Source organism: Patagioenas fasciata, chromosome 3 (assembly GCF_037038585.1).
Source record: "Patagioenas fasciata isolate bPatFas1 chromosome 3, bPatFas1.hap1, whole genome shotgun sequence".
NCBI classification, from domain to species: Eukaryota; Metazoa; Chordata; class Aves; order Columbiformes; family Columbidae; genus Patagioenas; species Patagioenas fasciata.
The window spans coordinates 20,019,835-20,040,007 of NC_092522.1; the positions used below are offsets into that span (position 1 = coordinate 20,019,835).

Consider the following 20,173-nt stretch of genomic DNA (forward strand, 5'->3'; position numbering starts at 1 on the left):
ATTAAATCTGCAGAAGGGATTTAGAATGATTGAATATATCACTTGAAAACAGCTGGATTTTTTCTAGGACAGTCTTAACCTTCCCAGAAATAGATGTTTGGGACCATTCAGTGACGAACAGTGGCCAATGCTTCAGCTTTACATTGCACACGTAAGGTGAAACAGAATTATTTGACTGCCTAATCTGAGCTCAGCTGATCTGAATAAAGAATCATTCAAGTCACAGGAATTTGTCAATGGCCTCTCTTGCTGGACAACCTCATCTTACTCAGTACAGTCATCTCCCCAGACGTTATCCACACTGTGAAGTAACTTTTTAAATTTTACCTTCCACTCTTTTGTGGTTTTATAATTTATAGCCAGGCATCAAACAGTTTTCAAATTTTAGGAGGTGAAATGAAGATCATCACCTTGTGTCCTGATGACAGTCCAGAGCAAGATTCACCAGCGTGTGCACCAGCACCTCAGTACTGGTAACTATGCCCGAGAGGAGTTTATTGGCTCCAGTTCGCTCCATCGCAGTCAGTAGGTGTTCGGCTGCAGTCTTGCGCACCAGGACATTGCGGTGTCTGCAAACAAGGCAACAAAGACTGGGGTAGGGGGAAAAAGAGGGCCAGAAGCACAGGCCTCGGTCACAGCATGGTCCCTGTCATTGCTAGGGAAAGGACACACAAGTTCTCACTGCCATTTTAGCCACCTGTAGGTGATTTGTCCTCAGATAAACACAAAATTGGCATTGTACAGAGAGGCTACCTGCAAGTAAGAGGAAGGAATTCTACCTCCCTGGACTATTTGATACTTAATTTCTTTCCTGAAATTTAGTCTAGGAAAGAGGGAAATGAAAGACAATTTTTACTGACTCATCAGAGGGCTCCACTACACAAACAGAACTGTAGCAGTCCTGGGGCTTATTCCACCTGTTTATCTCCAAATCTGCAGAGGGAAATTTTTCACAATGAGAACAATCAGTCATTGGAATAATCTCCCCAGGGAAGTGAGTTTCAGCTGGACAGGGTGCTGAGCCACATTGTCTAGACTGCACTTCTGCCAAGTAAGGTTGGACCAGATGGTCCAGGTGGTCCCTTCCAATCTGGTACTCTGTGATTCTATGATTTAAGGCAGCATTTGCTTCAGTTATCCTATGGGAGTCAGCCTGTGAAGGCACCTATAAAGCTGCTCACTATCTCAAGGCTGACTTGCAACATCAATTTGAATAGAAAGTAGAGATCTAAGGACATGACGGTCAGACAGAGCCCACTTAGTAGGAGCTGTGCCTGCTGAGCCGCACCCAGCACGTTCTCCCCAGTGTGCTCCATGTGTTAGCAATTAGCCTCCTTATTTCTCAAGTTAATGGCATAATGATGATGCATGGCTTTTCTCAGTGCCTCTGTGGTTAGCGTTGTGAAATATCAAAAGGCACTCACTGCTAGAATAGCTATTGTCCCTCTTCCTGCAAAGCCACAAGACTATACCACCACGCATTGCAGGAACTTTTGCTTCCCCATCATTCACCACATCTCACCAGCATTGACATATTGTGGGAACAAATAGGCTGCAGGAGGGCAGAAGTAGATGCAAGAGGAAGGGAGAGAGGTTTATGATCAGAGAATCTAATCACCGAGTTCACAGAAGATGCAGGAGACAGGACCCTTCCCTCCCATCAATTCCCTTCTGCCTCCCATCCCTTCCCTCTACCGACACAATTCAAGGTGAAGGATAGCACTAAGAAAAGAATGACGTACTGGACTCCACTAGCCATGAGAGCAGTCATTGCTCGTGCAGGAGTCACACTCCCCGCCATGAGCCCCAGGGCTTCATTGGCTGCTGTCTGAATGAAGTCGTTGGAGTCCCCCATCTTCTGCAGCAAGACCCGAGCAATCTCATCCACCTTGTGGTCCATGTCCTTCTTCATGGTCCTGAAGAGATCTCCAAGAGTGTTGATTGCACAGCAACACACCTTTGAGCGGAGATTGTTCACCTGGGGAAGTCATGAGGGGAAATGTAAGAACCACCCTGTAGAGAAAATCAATTCTCCAGGTGAAAGTCCCATGAAACAACATGACTTCTCACTGTGTCCAGATGGAATATAAGAGCACAGTAAGAGCAGAGGACCACAAGTACAGGAACACACTTACTCTGACGCCAACTTCTTCTCTCTCAGGCCCACTTATACAATTTTAATGAGACTGAAGGCCTAAAAATATTGTTTAATCTAGAACTAAGTGTGCTACTCAACCCATAATGTGCACTGCTTTGATTTTAGACCTTAAAAAAAAATAAAGGCAATGGCTGTTTTTAAACTATAAAGGTACAATTCATAAAGACAAGACAGAGGAAAAGTAGTACTTTCTTCCTGTCCAAAATCGCAGCACTGGCAGTTTGAGCACTCAACGAGGAAACTGAAAATGCAGGCTCAAGTGTACAATCAGGCTAATATGCAGCATGGACTTGAAGTCCATCTACTGCTCTGCCTGGTCAGGAGAACCCCAGCTGTTGAACTCAAGGTACTCAAGCATTTTGGAGGTCACATATAATTACAGCTGCAACCCATGGGGTTTTGCAGCATTCAGGGCTGTTCTTGGGTGACCCTTGCTTCCAAAAGTCTCTCCCATAAGGGTAAGGAAGAAATAACTGAGAGTCACGTGCTTCATTTGAAAAATACTTTGAAGGACAGACCAGTATTTCTTTCTGCCAGAATTAGTTGTGCCTCTTAATAAAAGAAAACCATGTAAGTGCTAGAAGTGCTTGTGAAAGCAAAATCTGGGACTGGAGTGAAACAAAAGCTGAAAGATGTCTCTGTGCATGATCGTAGAAGAGAGAGGAGGAAATTTCCTCAGAAATATAAAAGTGATATAAAAATCAGATGAGCTAAGCTGAAAGGGCTTCTTGCCCTAAGCCAGATCTCACAGGGGTAGAATCTGAGTCCTGCATATCTAAACAGAAGGGTTTAAAGAGTCCAACAACACAAGGAACATTCAAGCTTCCAATGTCATTAAATATTGGAGAGGAGGAGTTGCTTTCATGGAAATAAGCTGTCCTACTGTCTTCTGCAAGCAAAGGAAAATTTAATATATTTGGCAATCATGCAGTAAGAGTACAAGTCTGTGGCCTGAACTGGCTGCTAAGTGCCAAGTTGGAAATACAGCCACAGATGTTATTAATTAGCTTAGGGTGAGACCTCTGTGTTCACTGAGAGATGAGACAGTGAAGCTGTGTGTGACTGCCTTGCTCACCCCACAGCCAGGCTGGTCTAAGCACCCAGTTGCTGCTGTGCAAAATTCCACAGGCACACAGAGTCAGCAGTTTAGTGGAAAGGGCAAATTGCCAAAAAGCAAGCAGAAAGGAAGGAGGAAAAAACATCATCAGGAAACACAGGAAAATAAATACCTGCAGTCACTCACCCAGGTTGCTGAGGAGGAGGAAGAAGTGGGAGGAAGCTGGGAGGCAAAAGCTGCAGTGTTTAATTACAGCTTGGCAGAGACTTGGGCTGTGGCAAATCACCTGCAGTTTCTGTATTTGTATATTGCATGAGAATGACACCTACCTCAAAGAGAAGAGACACAGAAGCCCTGCATGCCTGTAAATACAGCTATATTGTGCAGACAGATCATATAGATAGGTGACATAGCCCTTAGAAAAACAGTGAATAAAATAGTGATGAAGGCAGACACCCACGTAAATGAAGAAGCACGTATCAACTCTATGCTCTCATGTACGAGGTGCATAGGACACAATCGAACATAACATTCTTACCTCTTTGATAACTACCAAGGAAACATCATGAAGTTTAGAAAGAAGGACTTCTGAGTGGGAGACAGCCAGGCGTCTGATGCTGGTGAGTCCCTTCACTTTCTCCTCCCTGAAAGGCAATTACCAAAAAGATCGACTTTTCTCACCACCCAAGAACTTGGCAGCACCCTCTAAAATTACCAGGTTGTCAGCTCAAACAAGCACAGGGAGGTGCTTCTTATACAGCACTTAATTAAATTGTGGACTCGTTGCTACAGGATGCGGTCGTGTTCAAAAGCACACATAAATGCAAAAGGCAAATAGATGGTTTCAGAATGGCTGGGTTAATTTGCAGCTGTTAAACAAGACACCCTTCCTGAAATCACTGGCACACAAAGTCTCTATGTCACTGCTTCCTAGAAGCTGGAAGACTGTGCCATGTTTCTGTTTCTTGCATCCTCCCTGTACCCTGTGTCTGAGAAACAGTCCCGTCTGGCTGTTACTGGGGCGTTTTCCCTCTTCGCCATCCCCATAGGGCAATGCAGGAGGGAGAGCCTTCACTGCCACTCCATAGCTTGAGTTTGCACTCTACAATTTAGTCTTGTTCCCCACAGCCTCGCCCTCCCCTCCCCCAAAAAAGACAGCATGTCATAAAATACTCCATACCTGGGCAAGAATAGACAAAAAGCTGGATTTTCCAGAAAATCCCTACTTAAAATAACACCTACAACAGCAACATGTTATTTAAAAGTAGTAAAAACCCACCTCTTTCAGCATTTTCTTAGTGAAGGACCTGAGCTACATGAAGACATGTTACAGTCACTGGTTCACCAGGGCGGCAGGGCAGGGCTGGGCATCCACCCCCACTGGGGTCCCTGAGTGTAACCCAGACCCTGCAGCAGCTCCCTGCACCTCACAGGGCATCAAACAGGAGTGGGAAAGAGAAAGGAGAGAGGGGCAAAACAAAGTGATATTGCACAAGGAGGTACATCATGGAAGACTTTTCATGGTTATCCCAGTGTGAATGGAGCCTTAGTGCACATATGCTGACTCAGAAATCAAAGGGAAAACCAATATCACCTGAAATTTGCTGAGTCTCCTCCTGTCTGTGTTCAATTTCAGGACACACTGTGATTATCAACAAAAACATCTTTGGCCCATATTAAGCAGTGAAGAAGAAAAAGTTTCATTCTAAAAGTGCAAGATTCCTGAAGGATTTTTTTTTTTCTTTTTACTTGTCTTCTGCCACAAGGCTTTCAGGGGAAATGACAGGCTGAGAAACTCCGTACCACATCTCAGTCCATTTCTCAGAAATAGGAACTCCCCATAGGTGCTTCTGGAACTTAGCTGCGGGAGGACCAGAGATAAATCCTTACTCAGTCCCACCCGGGCCAGTGACCTGAGGCACCCAAATCTGTAAACTCAAGACCACTTCCATCCTGCTTCTGGCTTCAGCCAGCAAATCATCTTGTTGTCAACTTTCTCTCTTCCCTGAAGGTTTCATTTGCAGCTACGTGGAGCAAAAAACCAACCTAGGAAACAGCAGGGACCTGCTGTGGCTCTAAGACTGCTATGGACCAAGGCAAATAAAAGGCTGCTCTCACATCTTTATATTGTGATTACTTTGGAGTGGTTTCAGTAGTTCCCTTGGGACATCTGGGATGTCTGGGCTCAGAGGCACTAGAAAAAAGGTTCTAACTTACCTTTACACTGAGAGGGAGAAAGACTGAACAGGGGGCTTTCTTACCAGTCATCGCTGCTGAGCCATGTGAGAGCATTGAGCAGCACCTGCTGTGCATTAGGGTAGGGTTTGGCTTCCCGGGCGTCCCCGCACTCTGGCTCATCTCTCCCCTTGGAGGAGTCCAGAGCAATGGGCGACAGTGAGTTCACTGTAAGGAGAGTGTCAGACATCAGCATTGCGTACCCCAGGGTGAGGCACCCTGCCACCGAGCAGATGGCAACCCAGTCCCCAGCCAAGATTACATATGCGCGCAAACTGGCATTGATTCAGTGGCTTCCCTGCTGTCTGGTTCATTTTTCCAGCACCCAACCATCTCACATTCATCCCCAGTTGGGCATCAGCTCCTTGTGTGAACCTGAAAATTGCACACACTGAGCCAGCTCCCACATCTGGATGGGTACCACAGCCAGCTTGCAGATTGATAGTGCTGCAGGGCTTACACTCACCAGGAGCCAGTGCTGCTCAGCAGGACTTGCTACCCCAGGAGTAAGCTCCTGAGATGTGCACATACCTCCCTGTATCACCTGCTGTGACCTGAGGCAGTGAGGACAGAGGGACCCTGTAACTTTCTGAGGAAACATCTCCAGCTGTCCCCAGCGAGCACCAAGCCTGAACAACCAAGTCCTGCTGGGCTTGGTCAAATCCACAAGGAGCAAGTGCCAGGGAATAGTGATACATGACCTGCTGAGCCTGACAGCACCTCTGTTCCCATTTATCTCAACTATTCTGGACAGCAGGCAGCTAAGTGCACATACATTTTAGCATACCATTGGGAAAGTAGTAGTTTATGGATTTCACTATTTTCCGAGCATGAGGAATATTTACTATTTCAGAGGTACCCATTGGCTGTATTTTGAAGATGCTGAGGTGAAATTTATTTGTCATCAAATGTATTTGTTTGCAAACTATGCAATGCCTAAGCTTTCTCTTGTGGAAAAAGGCAATTCCTAGTCTTGATAGTTGTGACAAAAAAAAAGCCTTCCAAATGTGAACTGAGAATAAAAATATGTAAATATAGATGCAAATTGTTGGCAAATACAGTTTCTTGATGATAAATATACCAGGTATAAGAACATTCAGATGACAAATGCATTTGTTATGAAACCTATTTATCATCAAAAGCATTGTAGGTCAAAAACTTCATGCATTGCCTGCAAAAGCTCATTTCCTAAAGTGTAGACGTAAACATCTGAGCTGTCTAAAAGTACTGAGTATAAATATTACATAGAATCTAGGCACTACTATGGACTCTGTAGTGTTTTTATGCTACCTTACGTGTTCTATGAAGTATGGAGGAACTGTAAAATCAAAAATATTCAGATGGGTACTAATTTGGATGTTACCAATACTACTATCACTGACATCAGTGACATATGTACATATGCACAAGTATGTGCATATACACAACTATATTCGAGGTGAACGGAGAGCCATGTCAGGCTATGTGGAGAGTCTCTGGCTGTGTGCTGTGAACAAGCCAGGGCTTGATGCGGCTGTGCTGCACGGAAGGATTTCCCTGAGACACCAGAGACAAAAGGACAGTAAACAGAAGCCGGTCTGCCCTCGACCCAGGCTGCAGGAGGGGCGTTGCCGCTGCGCATGAACAGTCTGTGAACAGTGCCCTGCAGCCAATCACCATAGTGGGGGGGGATGAGTGACTGTGAGTGTAACCAATTGTAGCCTGCGCTTGCCGCATGGCCTTTTGGTAGAGAGTATATAAGGCTTGGAAAAACGTGGTCTCGGGGACATTGATATTCAGTGTTGTTTAAGAGTTCATTAAAGAGTACGGATGGTAAATTCACATTGAATTAGACTCCTTACTCTCGCCCGGCCCGCCCGTTCGATCAAAGAGCTTATGCCGGCGTCTGGATTCGTCGAATTTGCTACCGCCACAATTGGTAGCAGAGGATGGTTCGTTAGCAGAGCATAACGCTTCGGATCTACATATGGTAGCAGATGGATGGATCGTTAGCAAAGCATATCTCTCCGGATCGAAATTACTGCAGTGAGCAGCGTTCATAAAAACGGAGCCAAGCCGGGGTGTGGGATAGTGTGCTTAGTCCGGTATCAAAAGACGGGCACCAGTCGAGCTGGCCACTCGCATCCTACGTTAAGACCGCGCTGATAAGATAATGGATATTGAAACAGCCGCGGCACTGCTGACGACTATTCTCTCTAAGAGAGGTATTGAATCGTCACAGGAAAAGCTAATCACATTGATTTTTTTAGCTCAGAAGTGGGGACACTTTGGAGAAGTTCCACTTTTGTTTTCCCCAACAGAATGGAGATCAGTGGGGGACACTATGTGGGACAAAACTATCAGAGGGGAAGAAGAGAAAGAAATTAAATCTGTGAGAGAATTGTGGAAAACCGTATTAGAATCATTAGAAATTATGAAATCGGAACAACGTGCCGCCCTAAGAGCCGCGGAGGCGCTTGTCCCAGAACAAACCTGGACTGATAAAACTTGTCGTCCAAAAGAAAAGAGGGGCCTGTGGGCTACTCTGTGGGGTCTGCCTGCCGTTCGGGGTGGTCGCGGGGTCCCGGCTCAGCCAATACTTTCACAATCCGATCTGCAACGCGGATTAGAAACTGCGCGGCTCGTAAACAAAGAACCGGAAGTTTCCCCCTCCGAGTCTCTGGGGCAATGTCCCAAGAAGGCGGAAGTGCAACTGGTCGACTGTCCGGATGTGGGAGGCCCTGAGTGCCGCCCTCCTCCTACCGCTCCGCCTCTGCCCTGCCCCGAGCCGGACGCCCCCCCCCACTCCGAGAAAAGCGTGGAGGCCGGGCCGGCGCCGTCGCCGGGGCCGGGGCCGCCTCAAACTTTGCCTCCGCAAGCACCCGCGGAAGTTTTTTGTGAGCCTCCTCCTACATCATTGGGCTCACCCCAAGCAGTAGAGCAGTTACTGCAAGTCATTACCAACAAGCTTGAACAACTCAAGAGTGTCAAATGTAGAGAAAAATAAGGAACAAATTGAGTTTCAAAAACCAGCTTGCCCTTCACAAACAATGCAATCAAAAGTACCTATAGATTCTACTGACCAGCCACAGCCCCGACGTGGCAGATGGTCAGGGGTCATCAAAGATGCCATCCTAGAAGGTGATTGGTCTCCAGCAAAATTAGCCCTACCGGTAATTCAAAATATGAACACTCAGACAACGGTATGGGAATCACATGATTGGAAAATTTTGCAGCAAGCAAAACAAACAATCACCAACTATGGTATACGTTCAGCAGCTACCAGACACAAAGAACATCTCCGAACCTGTATCCCAATCAGCAACCAACCGTGAACCAGGCTTCTTTCACCTCAACAAGCCAAGCACCGCAGGAAGCCTCGGAGTTGATGTGGAGACAGCAGTAGATATAACATTGACCAATACTGCAATTCACAGAATACCAACGAATGCTAAAGGACCTTTATTTCGACAAGATAGTCTCATTGGAGGCCTATTGATTGGCCGTTCTTCTGCTAGTATCAAAGGTCTTATAGTAATACCAGGTATAATTGATGCAGATTTCACAGGAACTGTTCAAATCCTGGCCTACACTCTGCATCCGCCAATTTTTATTCCTTCTGGGAGTAGAATAGCTCAGGTAGTAGCACTGGAAAACTGCCTACCAATGCTGCCAGGAGTTCCTCCAGCATCCTCAACACAAAGGCATGATAAAGGATTTGGATCGACAGGTCCTGCAGTTTGCTTCACCTCATCAATGACTCAGCGTCCCATGTTACGTGTGCAACTATTTCAATCTGATTCTACTGTTGTTGTAGAGGTAAATGCAATGCTTGATACTGGAGCTGATGTCTCCATCATTAGTCAATTCAAATGGCCACGAAATTGGAAACTTCAAAAATCAATCTCTTCCACTGTAGCTGGAGTAGGGGGTCAAACTACTCCAAATATAAGTGTTGATCCCATTTCAATTAGTTTCCCTGAAGGTCAATGTGTTACCCTTAGGGTGTATGTAATGGAATTGCCAAGCAGCCTTGAGGCGCTTATCGGCCGTGATGTCTTGGGGCAACTTGGTGCTGTGTTAACTACTTCACCTTTTCCTTAGTGGTCACTGGAAAGCAGTTGCCCAACCCTCCATTGACCTGGTTAACAGATAGCCCAGTTTGGGTTGACCAGTGGCCATTAACAGAAGAGCGACTGCAAAAGGCACGTGAATTAGTAGAAGAGCAATTAGTTGCAGGCCATATCAAGCCTTCTACTAGTCCATGGAATACCCCAATTTTTGTAATACCAAAAAAGAGTGGAAAGTGGCGATTATTACATGACTTGCGAAAGGTAAATGATCAAATGCAAGCCATGGGTGCTTTACAGCCTGGATTACCATCACCTGTAATGTTACCAGAAAATTGGCATATTCTAATTATAGATTTAAAGGATTGTTTCTTTACCATTCCTTTACATGAGCAAGATACACAGCGTTTTGCATTTACACTGCCTTCAGTAAACAAAGCGGAACCAGCTAAAAGGTATGAGTGGGTAGTGCTACCGCAAGGTATGAAAAATTCTCCTACACTGTGCCAAATGTATGTTGCATGGGCACTTCAACCTATTCGTGCATCATGGAAACAAACAATTATTTATCATTATATGGATGATATTCTGTTCTGTCAACAAGCTGAGTTCACAGAAAATTCCATAGTCCAAATTACAATCAAACTCAAAGAAAAGGGGTTGGTCATAGCTCCAGAGAAAGTTCAAAAGTCTGCACCTTGGAAATACCTTGGTTGGTCCATTTGTGATGCACAGATTCGTCCACAAAAAATTGAATTACATACTGATTTACAGACATTAAATGATGTCCAAAAATTATTAGGGGACATACAATGGATTAGAAATTGCGTAGGCATTACTAACAATGATATAGCACCTCTTACGTCACTTCTAAAAGGAGGTGATCCAGCTAAGAAAATAAGCTTAGAGTCCGTGCATCTCAAATGTCTTTCTGATATTATACAAAAAGTACAGACAAATTGGTCTAGCCGAAGACTTTCTGATCGACCAATTTCCCTCCTTATTAGCAATCTAGAACATCCGTGTGCAATCATCTGCCAGTGGCAAAACAAAAACGGGGAATTCCCCATAGATGTTGCTACAGATTCTTCCTTTTGTGCCACTGTCAGATTGAAAACAGAAAATGATTTGCGATTATCAGAGTGGATTTTTCTCAGTGTCCAACCAAAATTCAGTATTCAAACGAGACCAGAAGCAATTGGAGAATTGATTCGAAAAGGAAGATCTCGAATATTAGAAATTAGCGGTCAGGAACCAGATGACATCAGTATTCCGATAAATGGAGCCGATTTAGAATGGTGGCTGAGACATTCGATGCCTATACAGAATGCATTATTAGGATTTATAGGCAAGGTACATTCACGACAACCAAAAGGTAAACTATGGCAATTCCTTAGAACAAATCAGTGGTTAGAGAGAAGCAAAGTAAAAGCAAAACCTGTTGAAGGCCTTACAGTATATACAGATGCAGGAAAACGAAGACACCAGGCAGCATGTGTCTGGCAAGAGAATAGTCAATGGAAACGGCATTTAATTGAAGGTTCAAAAGAGGATTCATTGCAGACTTTAGAGCTCACGGCAGTAATATGGGCCTTAAATAATTGGCTGAAATCTGCTTTAAATGTTGTCACAGATTCTTTGTATGTAGCAGGTGTAATACCCAGAATGGAAAATGCCCTGTTAAGACAATCGAATAATCCTCGATTAGGAAAATTGTTTGTACAATTGAGAGCTATTTTAAATCAAAGAAAAGAACCCTGTTGTGTGATTCACATCCGCAGTCATCAATGGAATCTTGGTCTAGGTGAAGGAAATCAAATTGCAGATAGTTTAGTAAGTTCAGTACAGCACATGCCTCCAACAGATAAATTCCAACAAGCGAGACAAAGTCATGAGAGCTTTCATCAGAATGCCAGAGGTCTCCAAAGACAATTTGATTTAACTTTAAATGAAGCAAGAAGTATTGTACAGGCATGTCCTCAGTGTGGAAGCCAGATGTTAGGTATAGGAATCGGTGTCAATCCTCGAGGTTTAAAAGCCTTAGAATTATGGCAAATGGATGTGACACATGTGCCAGAATTTGGAAGACTTAAATATGTGCATGTCACAATTGATACTTTTTCAAAAATGATATGGGCTACTGCTTTACCAGGAGAAAAAGCACTACATGTATGTAAACATCTTACAGCTTGTTTTGCTGTAATGGGTGTCCCAGAAAAGATTAAGACAGACAATGGCCCTGCCTATGTTAGCCAGAAAGTTAGAACTTTTCTAATGAAATGGGCAGTGAAACACGTCACAGGTATACCTCATTCCCCAACAGGCCAAGGAATCATCGAGAGAGCACATCAAATGATTAAAGGGTATTTGAGCAAACAGAAGCAGGAAGAGTTAGATTGTCAACAGCGTTTAGCAAAGGTGTTGTTTACCTTGAATTATTTATGTCTAACTGGAGATCATGAGGAGCCTCCTGTGATCATTCATCATTATCAGATCAGACTAGGAAGGAAAAACACTTTACCGGAATTCATGGTGAGATATCGTGATCCCACCACTGGATTGTGGAAGGGACCAGTACCTGTTATTTTTAATGGTAGAGGGTATATGTGTCTCTCCACAGATCAAGGTCCATTGTGGGTTCCAAGCCGAGCAGTAAAGCCGGAGTTGAAACAAACTCAACCAAATCAACTCCCTGCAGCAGAACCTTCGGAGGTCACAGAGTGAGGTGTAACCTTTGCATTGATTTAGCTGTGACATGTATGCATACTATAGTTATATAAGTAGATCTTTAAACACCACTACCTCTTGAGTAAGTTTATCAACACCCAGCACATCGTTTGTTATAAGTTGAGTATCTTTAAACCAAAGTTCTTGGAATTTGTTTAATCAATCCATTGCGATATTTAAATGGCAATGGAACACCTCAGGTTTATTGCAAAGTGCACTGTTTACGTTGATTGTTGTTGTTATTTATATGTTATGTATAAGTTGTTTTTTATCACATATCAAAAAAGGATTAGAACACACAGCTAATCAATCCTGGCTTGTCCAAAAAGAAAAAAAAAGGAGGAATTGTGGAGAGTCTCTGGCTGTGTGCTGTGAACAAGCCAGGGCTTGATGCGGCTGTGCTGCACGGAAGGATTTCCCTGAGACACCAGAGACAAAAGGACAGTAAACAGAAGCCGGTCTGCCCTCGACCCAGGCTGCAGGAGGGGCGTTGCCGCTGCGCATGAACAGTCTGTGAACAGTGCCCTGCAGCCAATCACCATAGTGGGGGGGGATGAGTGACTGTGAGTGTAACCAATTGTAGCCTGCGCTTGCCGCATGGCCTTTTGGTAGAGAGTATATAAGGCTTGGAAAAACGTGGTCTCGGGGACATTGATATTCAGTGTTGTTTAAGAGTTCATTAAAGAGTACGGATGGTAAATTCACATTGAATTAGACTCCTTACTCTCGCCCGGCCCGCCCGTTCGATCAAAGAGCTTATGCCGGCGTCTGGATTCGTCGAATTTGCTACCGCCACAAGGCTAGTTCTGATCAGTTTTGAAAACTGGAGTAGCATCACTAGGAAGGAGCATTCAAAATATCATTCTTAGTTCCCTTTTTCCTAACTCTTGGTGCTCAGGATCATAACACAAGGTAGGCCACCCACAAAGGAGAGCTGAGAATCAGTATGCTCACTATCTGCTGCATATTTGCTGCAGGGAGTGAGCAGCCTGGGAGCACCAGTAACCTCTCATGTACGTCTTCTGCTACAGAGAGCCACTGTATTTGGGTGGGCTGACCAAAATACAGTCGGAAATACAGGCACTGCTTGTTCCCAGTTTGCATTGCAGGCAGTGGGATGAGAGATGCTACAAGTCGTTAAGCACTTCTAGATGCAATAGAATGAATGTATCACTTCTCTAATTTCCATGAAGAGGCAGCCCTTGCTGCGATAGTAGAAAAACTGGCTGCAGAGCCAGACAGCAGCACAGGCTAACTGACCATGGTGGTACACATATGTGCATGGTGAGCACACCCTGCCAGACAGTACTGGAGCTCAGTCCTGCAGTTACAGCTGCTTCCCAGCACCAGTGTTATGTTTTGGACTATCAGTACTGGCAAAAGCTATAGCTTAAGGCTTTACCCCTACTTCATGCAGCTCAACTTCCCAGTGGATCTGTAAGCACCAACTGCTCCAGTATCACTGAGCTGGAATGGATCCAAAGGAGGTTTGCTCTCAGTCCTCTGAACAGGCTTTGGACCTGAGATCTTACCTGTGGTTGAGGAGTGAGGCAGTTTGTGCTCCTTGTGCTACGTACTGGTGTGGGGGCTGCAGGGGAGCAGGCTCACCTGAGGAGTTGCGTGGGACGCTGCTGTTCTTGTTGATGACAGGCATGCTGGGCAGTGCGGGCCTGTTGAACCGCTTCCTCAAAGCAGTACCAGTGCTCTCTTTGCCTGTATTGCGCATGCTGGGAGCTGTCCCATTGACAGGTGGTGGGCCAAAGCCTGCAGAGACCAAAAAGGATCTTGTTAAGAGGAAACATCTGAACAGGGTGGACTATCCCTCAACAGGGGGCTTGGAAAGGGCTAGAAGTCTTGCTGGAGCTGGGTAACATCTCTTTGTTATCCCAGACAATGATCACACAATGTGGTGATGCTTTCCGTAAGAAATGAGGAAAACTCAGTGCTGCTTTTCTTTTGCTTTCTTGTTTCAGAGGCTGGATAGGGAAGTTACATTCTAGAGGTTCCCACCTCAGCACTCCTCACTAGTACTTCACAAAATAATAGCAAGAAAAAGAGCAGAGAACCTTGTCTGATGCCCTTGGGCTGAGTGCTGACACTTAAGTTTGCTGCTGCTGTGCTCAAGGTAGTGCGTGCAGCTGTACAATCAGTGTCTGTCAGCTGCAATTAAGTCAGCAATGCTGCTTGCTCATGTGGGTGAAACGCAAGCTCTGGCTAAGGGCTCCAGCACAGCTCTATAGTGTGAGCTCCTCAGCAAGGAGTGGGGTGAGCAGGATAATCTGTCCTATCATGTGAGCAAGATATTTTGTGTTTTAATTAGATACAGTTTGATTTTGTTTCTTCCAGGGGCACCTTGGTTGAAAAGCCTTCTTTTGGACTCACCCATTCACCTTTCCTGGAGGCTACTCTCAATTAGAGAGTCTGAATCCCCAGTGTAGTTTGCAAGACAGAATTATCCAGTCTGAAAGACTTCATAGGAGAAGTGGGGAAAGTGATTTACTGTGACTGACTCAGTATGGGCCGGGAGCAAGACACATCATGCCTCTGTATTTTTCTTTGAAAAGTGGAAATAAGTCCTGTGTAAGCTTCCACTCAGATGCAAGTTTAACAGCCTTCCAGTCCAATTTCATAGACATTTGCAACACTATGTAGTAAGTAGCAAGCAAGCAAACAAAAAGGCTCACAACTATTGCAACCACTTACTTTTGTTGGCTGCATCCCTGGGGTCAGTGTTCAGTGCAGGGAGCTGCAAGGGCTTTTCTGTCTCTTCCTCCCTCTCCCTAAGCACAATCTTCCTCTCTCTCATTTTATTGTAAGCTGACTTGCACAAGACAACGCGGATCTAGTTGCAATGGAAATAAATCATAGCACATGAAAAAAGATGCACAAACCACACACAACACCTCATCAGGAACACAGTGGTAGCGTGTCATCTTCTTTACTGCAGCTCCATATACATCTCAATAGTTTCAGAAGAATTCCTCCTTCCCTCACCTTGGCAGACAATTACAGCTAGTGATATGTAACACTCCATTGCCATAACCTTCTACTGGCCCAAGATGCTGTTTCTCAATCTATGTCAAGAAGACCTGCTTGAACCAAGAGAGTCATAGCAGCGCTCCAAGACAGATTAAGAGCTCACCTTACTGTGAGCAGGTGGTTCAGTTCCTACAGGCTATGGCAGGGGAACAAAACCCATCTGCAATAACCAGCAATGAGAGGTAATTTGCTGTTTCTTAACAGTCATGGCCAGTAATTGCAGTTGCTTCTCACTTCCTTGCTTCTGAATGACTCAGCTGCTCTCTGAGAACCCAGAGTCCAAAAAAGGAGTCATGTGAAAACAAGTTGGAGGAACATTGGTCTTATTGAATAGAAAAACTGTGAATGAGATGGCTGTGAGATACAGCAAGAAAGGTAACTAAGGAAAAGCAAGGTCTTCTATTTTATTCTGCAGCCTTCCTTGCATTCAACATTATAATCTTTGCTTCTGTGCTTCCAAGCATGCACTGTGCACATGTTCACTGATGTGTAACTTGCCCTGCCATTCAGATCTGCTCTAAATCGGCCTCCGCACATAAAGAATGCTTTTTGCCTAACCTTAGCACCGCCTCTCAACCAGTGACTTCTGCACCAGGGAAAATACTCAAGTAATTGCTCTGTAGTTGTCAAATGTATTCCAAATAGAATCTGCTCCGCAAGAGGGGAAGATTATGATTTTCAGTGACATTTTGTGCTAAGCACTGAACAGTCATTGAAAAGGAAGCCTGCTCACCCCTGTCCTTAGCCATTACCTTTTCATTGCTGATCTTGAAGTCATCGACACTCAGAAGGCGAGGCCTCTCACGATGGTTTGTCTCCTTGGCCTGTCTGAGTGGAAGGCTTGGCAATGGGACCACAGGTTCACGCAAACGTCTGGCAGACTTCACATCACGAGCAACGCGATGCTTGATAGGAGGCAAAATGGGTTCCAAAGTCTGGACCTCTGATAAGACAAGGATATAGATCGTGTATGATAACAGTAAGGAAGATAGCACCTTTCCAAACAGATGGCGTACTACCATATTGCACTGGCAGCAGAAATGACATTGCTTTGTTGGCCACCAGACTCAAACCTACTGTGCGATAAAGGCCTCAGCCCTTGGATTCTGGTGAGCAGCTGTGTTTGATAGAGAAGAACAGAGAGATGGAGATTGCTCTTGCCAAAAGGGTTTGTCTCTGTTCCTATCCATTTTGATTTTAGTAAACATCCTCTTTTCCCCAGTTACTAAAGAACTACTGGGTTTTAATAGTGTCCTGGTTTTGTTAAAAAACAAGTTTCTCTTTTAGTGAATTTTTGCCTGTCAGCTAAAGCCTTCATATTAGCTGCATTTTCCTGGAGAACCCGACACATGTTTTGGTTAAACCTAGCAATGGAATGCAAACTTATTGATAAGCACGGATGGACATCTCGCGAGAGGGGCAACGAGAAACTGGTGACCGAGAGACTGACCAACGGTGTATAACATTCCATTCACGTGAATACTTCATATAAAAGTGGGAGATCACGAGGATCTCGGCCCTTTTGCCTTTTTCCCTTTTTTCCTCATGGCTGACATTAGGAGAGGACCTTGCTGGTCGTCCCTGCGAACTGAGGCCTAGTGAGAGACTGAATCCAGCTCCGGTTGGCTACAGAGTCTAATCCAGGACTTTGGGTGCTGGCTCTGCAGTTGCTGAGACTTACAAGATTGGTTTTGTATATTTTGTATTATTTTCTCTATTCTTATTAGTAGCATTAGTAAAACATCTTTAACTTTTCCAACTCTCTTCTCTCTGTCCTTCTTTCCCTCCCGATCGCCTGTCCTGAGTGGGAAGGGGGGAGAGGGAGGGGCAAAAGGGGGAAGTGGGGGGGGGGAGAGGAGGTTAACAATACATCTGCCAGGGTTTGATTGTCACCCCGCAATCCTAACCCTCGACAGATAATTGGCGCCCAACGTGGGGCAAGAGAAAGGGGTAAATTTGGAGATTTTTGGCTTTTCTACTGCTCTGACGTACCTTTCAATTTTCTTGGCACGGTGCCAACTCATAGAGTTGTGATACTCGCGCGTCTGTTTGATTCGGATATTATTTAGTCGTGATGATGATCCTGTGTGGTTTGGCACTGGTTTATTTCATTATACTGCAGCCGCTAATGTATTTTTACTCGTTTTTGCTTTACCTTGAAAAACCTCCAGGAGAGATTAAAGAGCAGAATGGCTCTATATTTGCTAATTGGTCAAGCGAATCTTTAGAAAGGCTGACTAACAATACTTTTGTGATTTCGCTGGGACAGTTTGCAAATGTGTTAGAGAACTTTGAATACCCTTGGAGCTTTGATAGAACTGTGATGGTGTTATCTGGTTTGCTGAATGTGTGTCAGTTTGTGTTACTGTTAAGAGAAATGAGGTTCAATAGGAGGTTTGCGTCTCTTCTTAGTCCTGAGATTTGCAGTGCGTCTTCAGAAGCTTTAGCAAAAAGCACTCCTAGCCGCTCGAGAAAAGGCAAAACAGCCAAAGCTGCTGCTGCAGCCACGGCCCCCCCAACCGCGGCTTCACAGGCTGAAGCTACAGCTCCTACGCAGAGCTCCTCTGCCAAGGTCTCTGCAGATAACGTTACTTCTCCAGCCTCAAAGGCTAACAAGGCAGCCCCCCCGTCTTCACACACTGGGCACTGTTGCTGCTGTAACCACAGCAATCACTGTGACAGTCATTCAGACTCTGAAAATGAATCAAATGATGGTGAACCCATATCAGCATCAGTTGCTGGTTGTAAGAAAGTCACTAGAAAGACTACCCGTGCAGCAGGTGATGGCACAGGGCCAACATCAACCCAAGAGGCATCATCATCAGGACAGGGTGGAGATGAAGTGACCACCACTCGGTCCTTTTCTCCAGGTGAGCTGAGAGATCTGCGAAAAGACTTTAGTCGTCGTGAAGGCGAGAATATTTTAACCTGGCTGCTGCGATGCTGGGACAATGGGGCAGAAACAATTGAATTAGAAGGTGGTGAAGCCAGGCAGCTGGGATCTCTGTCAAAAGATTCCACCATTGATAGGGCAATTTCAAGAGAATCTAATGCCGCTACTCTCTGGACCCGACTCCTGGCAGCTATGAAAGTCAGATTTCCCTACAAGGAAGATTGTATATCCAAGTTAGGGAAATGGAATACTATGGAGAGAGGTATCCAGTTCCTGAGAGAATTAGCTGTGCGAGAGATCATCTATCTAGGACCAAACAGCCAAGAGGGGACAGACCCAGATAGAATCAATTGTACAAAATCTATGTGGCGCAGATTTGTACAAAGTGCACCACCTGCATATGCTAAGTCATTGGCAGGAATGGTCTGGTCAGCTAGAGGTATACAAGAAATTAATGAAGTGATTGAGCAGCTCCGATACTTTGAGGACAGCCTTGCTGGTTCTCTACGGGCTTGTGTCTCCGCTGTGGAGAAACTGTGTGAAAAATCTGATGACCGGTTTGAAAAGCTGTTGCAAGAAATCAAAGAGCTCAGAGAAGACTCGTACCGTTCACGACCTGCACAAACCTATGTTTCAGCTGTTAGGAGAAGGCGTTTCCAATCTCGAGAGAGAGGGCAGAGACAGCCCACAAAAAGAGGTTCACTGTGGTTCTTCCTACATGAGCAGGGAGAAAACATGAATAAGTGGCATGGAAGGCCTACCTCAGAACTTCAAGAACGAGTACGTGAGATAAAAGGAAAAACTCCTAGGAAGGTGGCTGCTCCAGTTTACAAAAGGAGCAGAAGAGATTCTGATGCTCTTGAAGGAACCTCTAATTCACACCCAGAGACTGTGCAAAACAGGAATTAGAGGTGCCCTGCCTCCAACCAGGTGGAGGAAAGGGATAACAGAGTCTATTGGACTGTACAAATATTATGGCCTGGTACAACACAACCCCAGGAGTACAAAGCTTTAGTGGACACTGGTGCTCAGTGCACAATAATTCCTTCTAATTATAAAGGAACGCAATCCATCAATATTGTTGGAGTGACTGGGGGATCCCAGGAACTGACTGTTGTAGAGGCTGAAATGAGCCTAACTGGAAAAAACTGGCAAAAGCATCCCATTGTGACTGGTCCAGATGCTCCATGCATCCTTGGTATAGACTACCTCAGGAGAGGGTATTTTAAGGACCCAAAAGGGTATAGGTGGGCATTTGGTATAGCAGCTGTGGACACTGAGAAAATTGAACAGCTGTCTGATTTGCCTGGTCTTTCAGATGACCCTTCTGTTGTAGGACTGCTGAGGGTTGACGATCAGCAGGTGCCAACTGCTACCACGACGGTGCATCGCCGGCAATATCGCACCAGTCGAGACTCTTTGATTCCTATACAGAAGCTGATCCGTCAATTGGAAAGCCAGGGTGTGATCAGTAAGACTCGCTCACCTTTTAACAGCCCAATCTGGCCAGTGCGTAAGTCTAGTGACGAGTGGAGACTAACTGTAGACTATCGTGGCCTGAATGAAGTTACACCACCACTGAGTGCTGCTGTGCCTGACATGCTAGAACTGCAATTTGAACTGGAGTCAAAGGCAGCCAAGTGGTATGCTACAATTGACATTGCTAATGCATTTTTCTCTATTCCTGTAGCAGCAGAGTGCAGGCCGCAGTTTGCTTTCACCTGGAGGGGCATCCAGTACACATGGAATCGCTTGCCCCAGGGGTGGAAACACAGTCCTACCATCTGCCATGGACTGATCCAGACCACGCTGGAGCAAGGTGAAGCTCCAGAACACTTGCAATATATTGATGACATCATTGTATGGGGCGACACAGCAAAAGAAGTCTTCGAGAAAGGTGAGAGAATAATTCATATTCTTTTGGATGCTGGTTTTGCCATAAAACGAAGTAAGGTCAAGGGACCTGCACGAGAGATCCAGTTTTTAGGAATAAAATGGCAAGATGGCCGTCGTCA

At 45.1% G+C, this 20,173-nt stretch overlaps 1 protein-coding gene across 1 annotated transcript in view; it reads right to left on the minus strand.

Annotated features, from left to right (window-relative positions):
* The window catches only part of LOC136099674 (TOG array regulator of axonemal microtubules protein 2-like), a 39,818-nt gene that overhangs the window by 11,287 nt on the left and 8,358 nt on the right, over nucleotides 1-20,173 (minus strand). Inside the window, exons 5-11 of the mRNA XM_071807263.1 lie at nucleotides 16,018-16,208; nucleotides 14,930-15,068; nucleotides 13,835-13,990; nucleotides 5,477-5,618; nucleotides 3,754-3,859; nucleotides 1,743-1,978; nucleotides 411-569 (exon numbers count right to left, since the gene is read on the minus strand). Of these exons, the coding sequence (XP_071663364.1) occupies nucleotides 411-569; nucleotides 1,743-1,978; nucleotides 3,754-3,859; nucleotides 5,477-5,618; nucleotides 13,835-13,990; nucleotides 14,930-15,068; nucleotides 16,018-16,208 (1,129 nt within the window). The remainder of the gene's footprint in view (nucleotides 1-410; nucleotides 570-1,742; nucleotides 1,979-3,753; nucleotides 3,860-5,476; nucleotides 5,619-13,834; nucleotides 13,991-14,929; nucleotides 15,069-16,017; nucleotides 16,209-20,173) is intronic.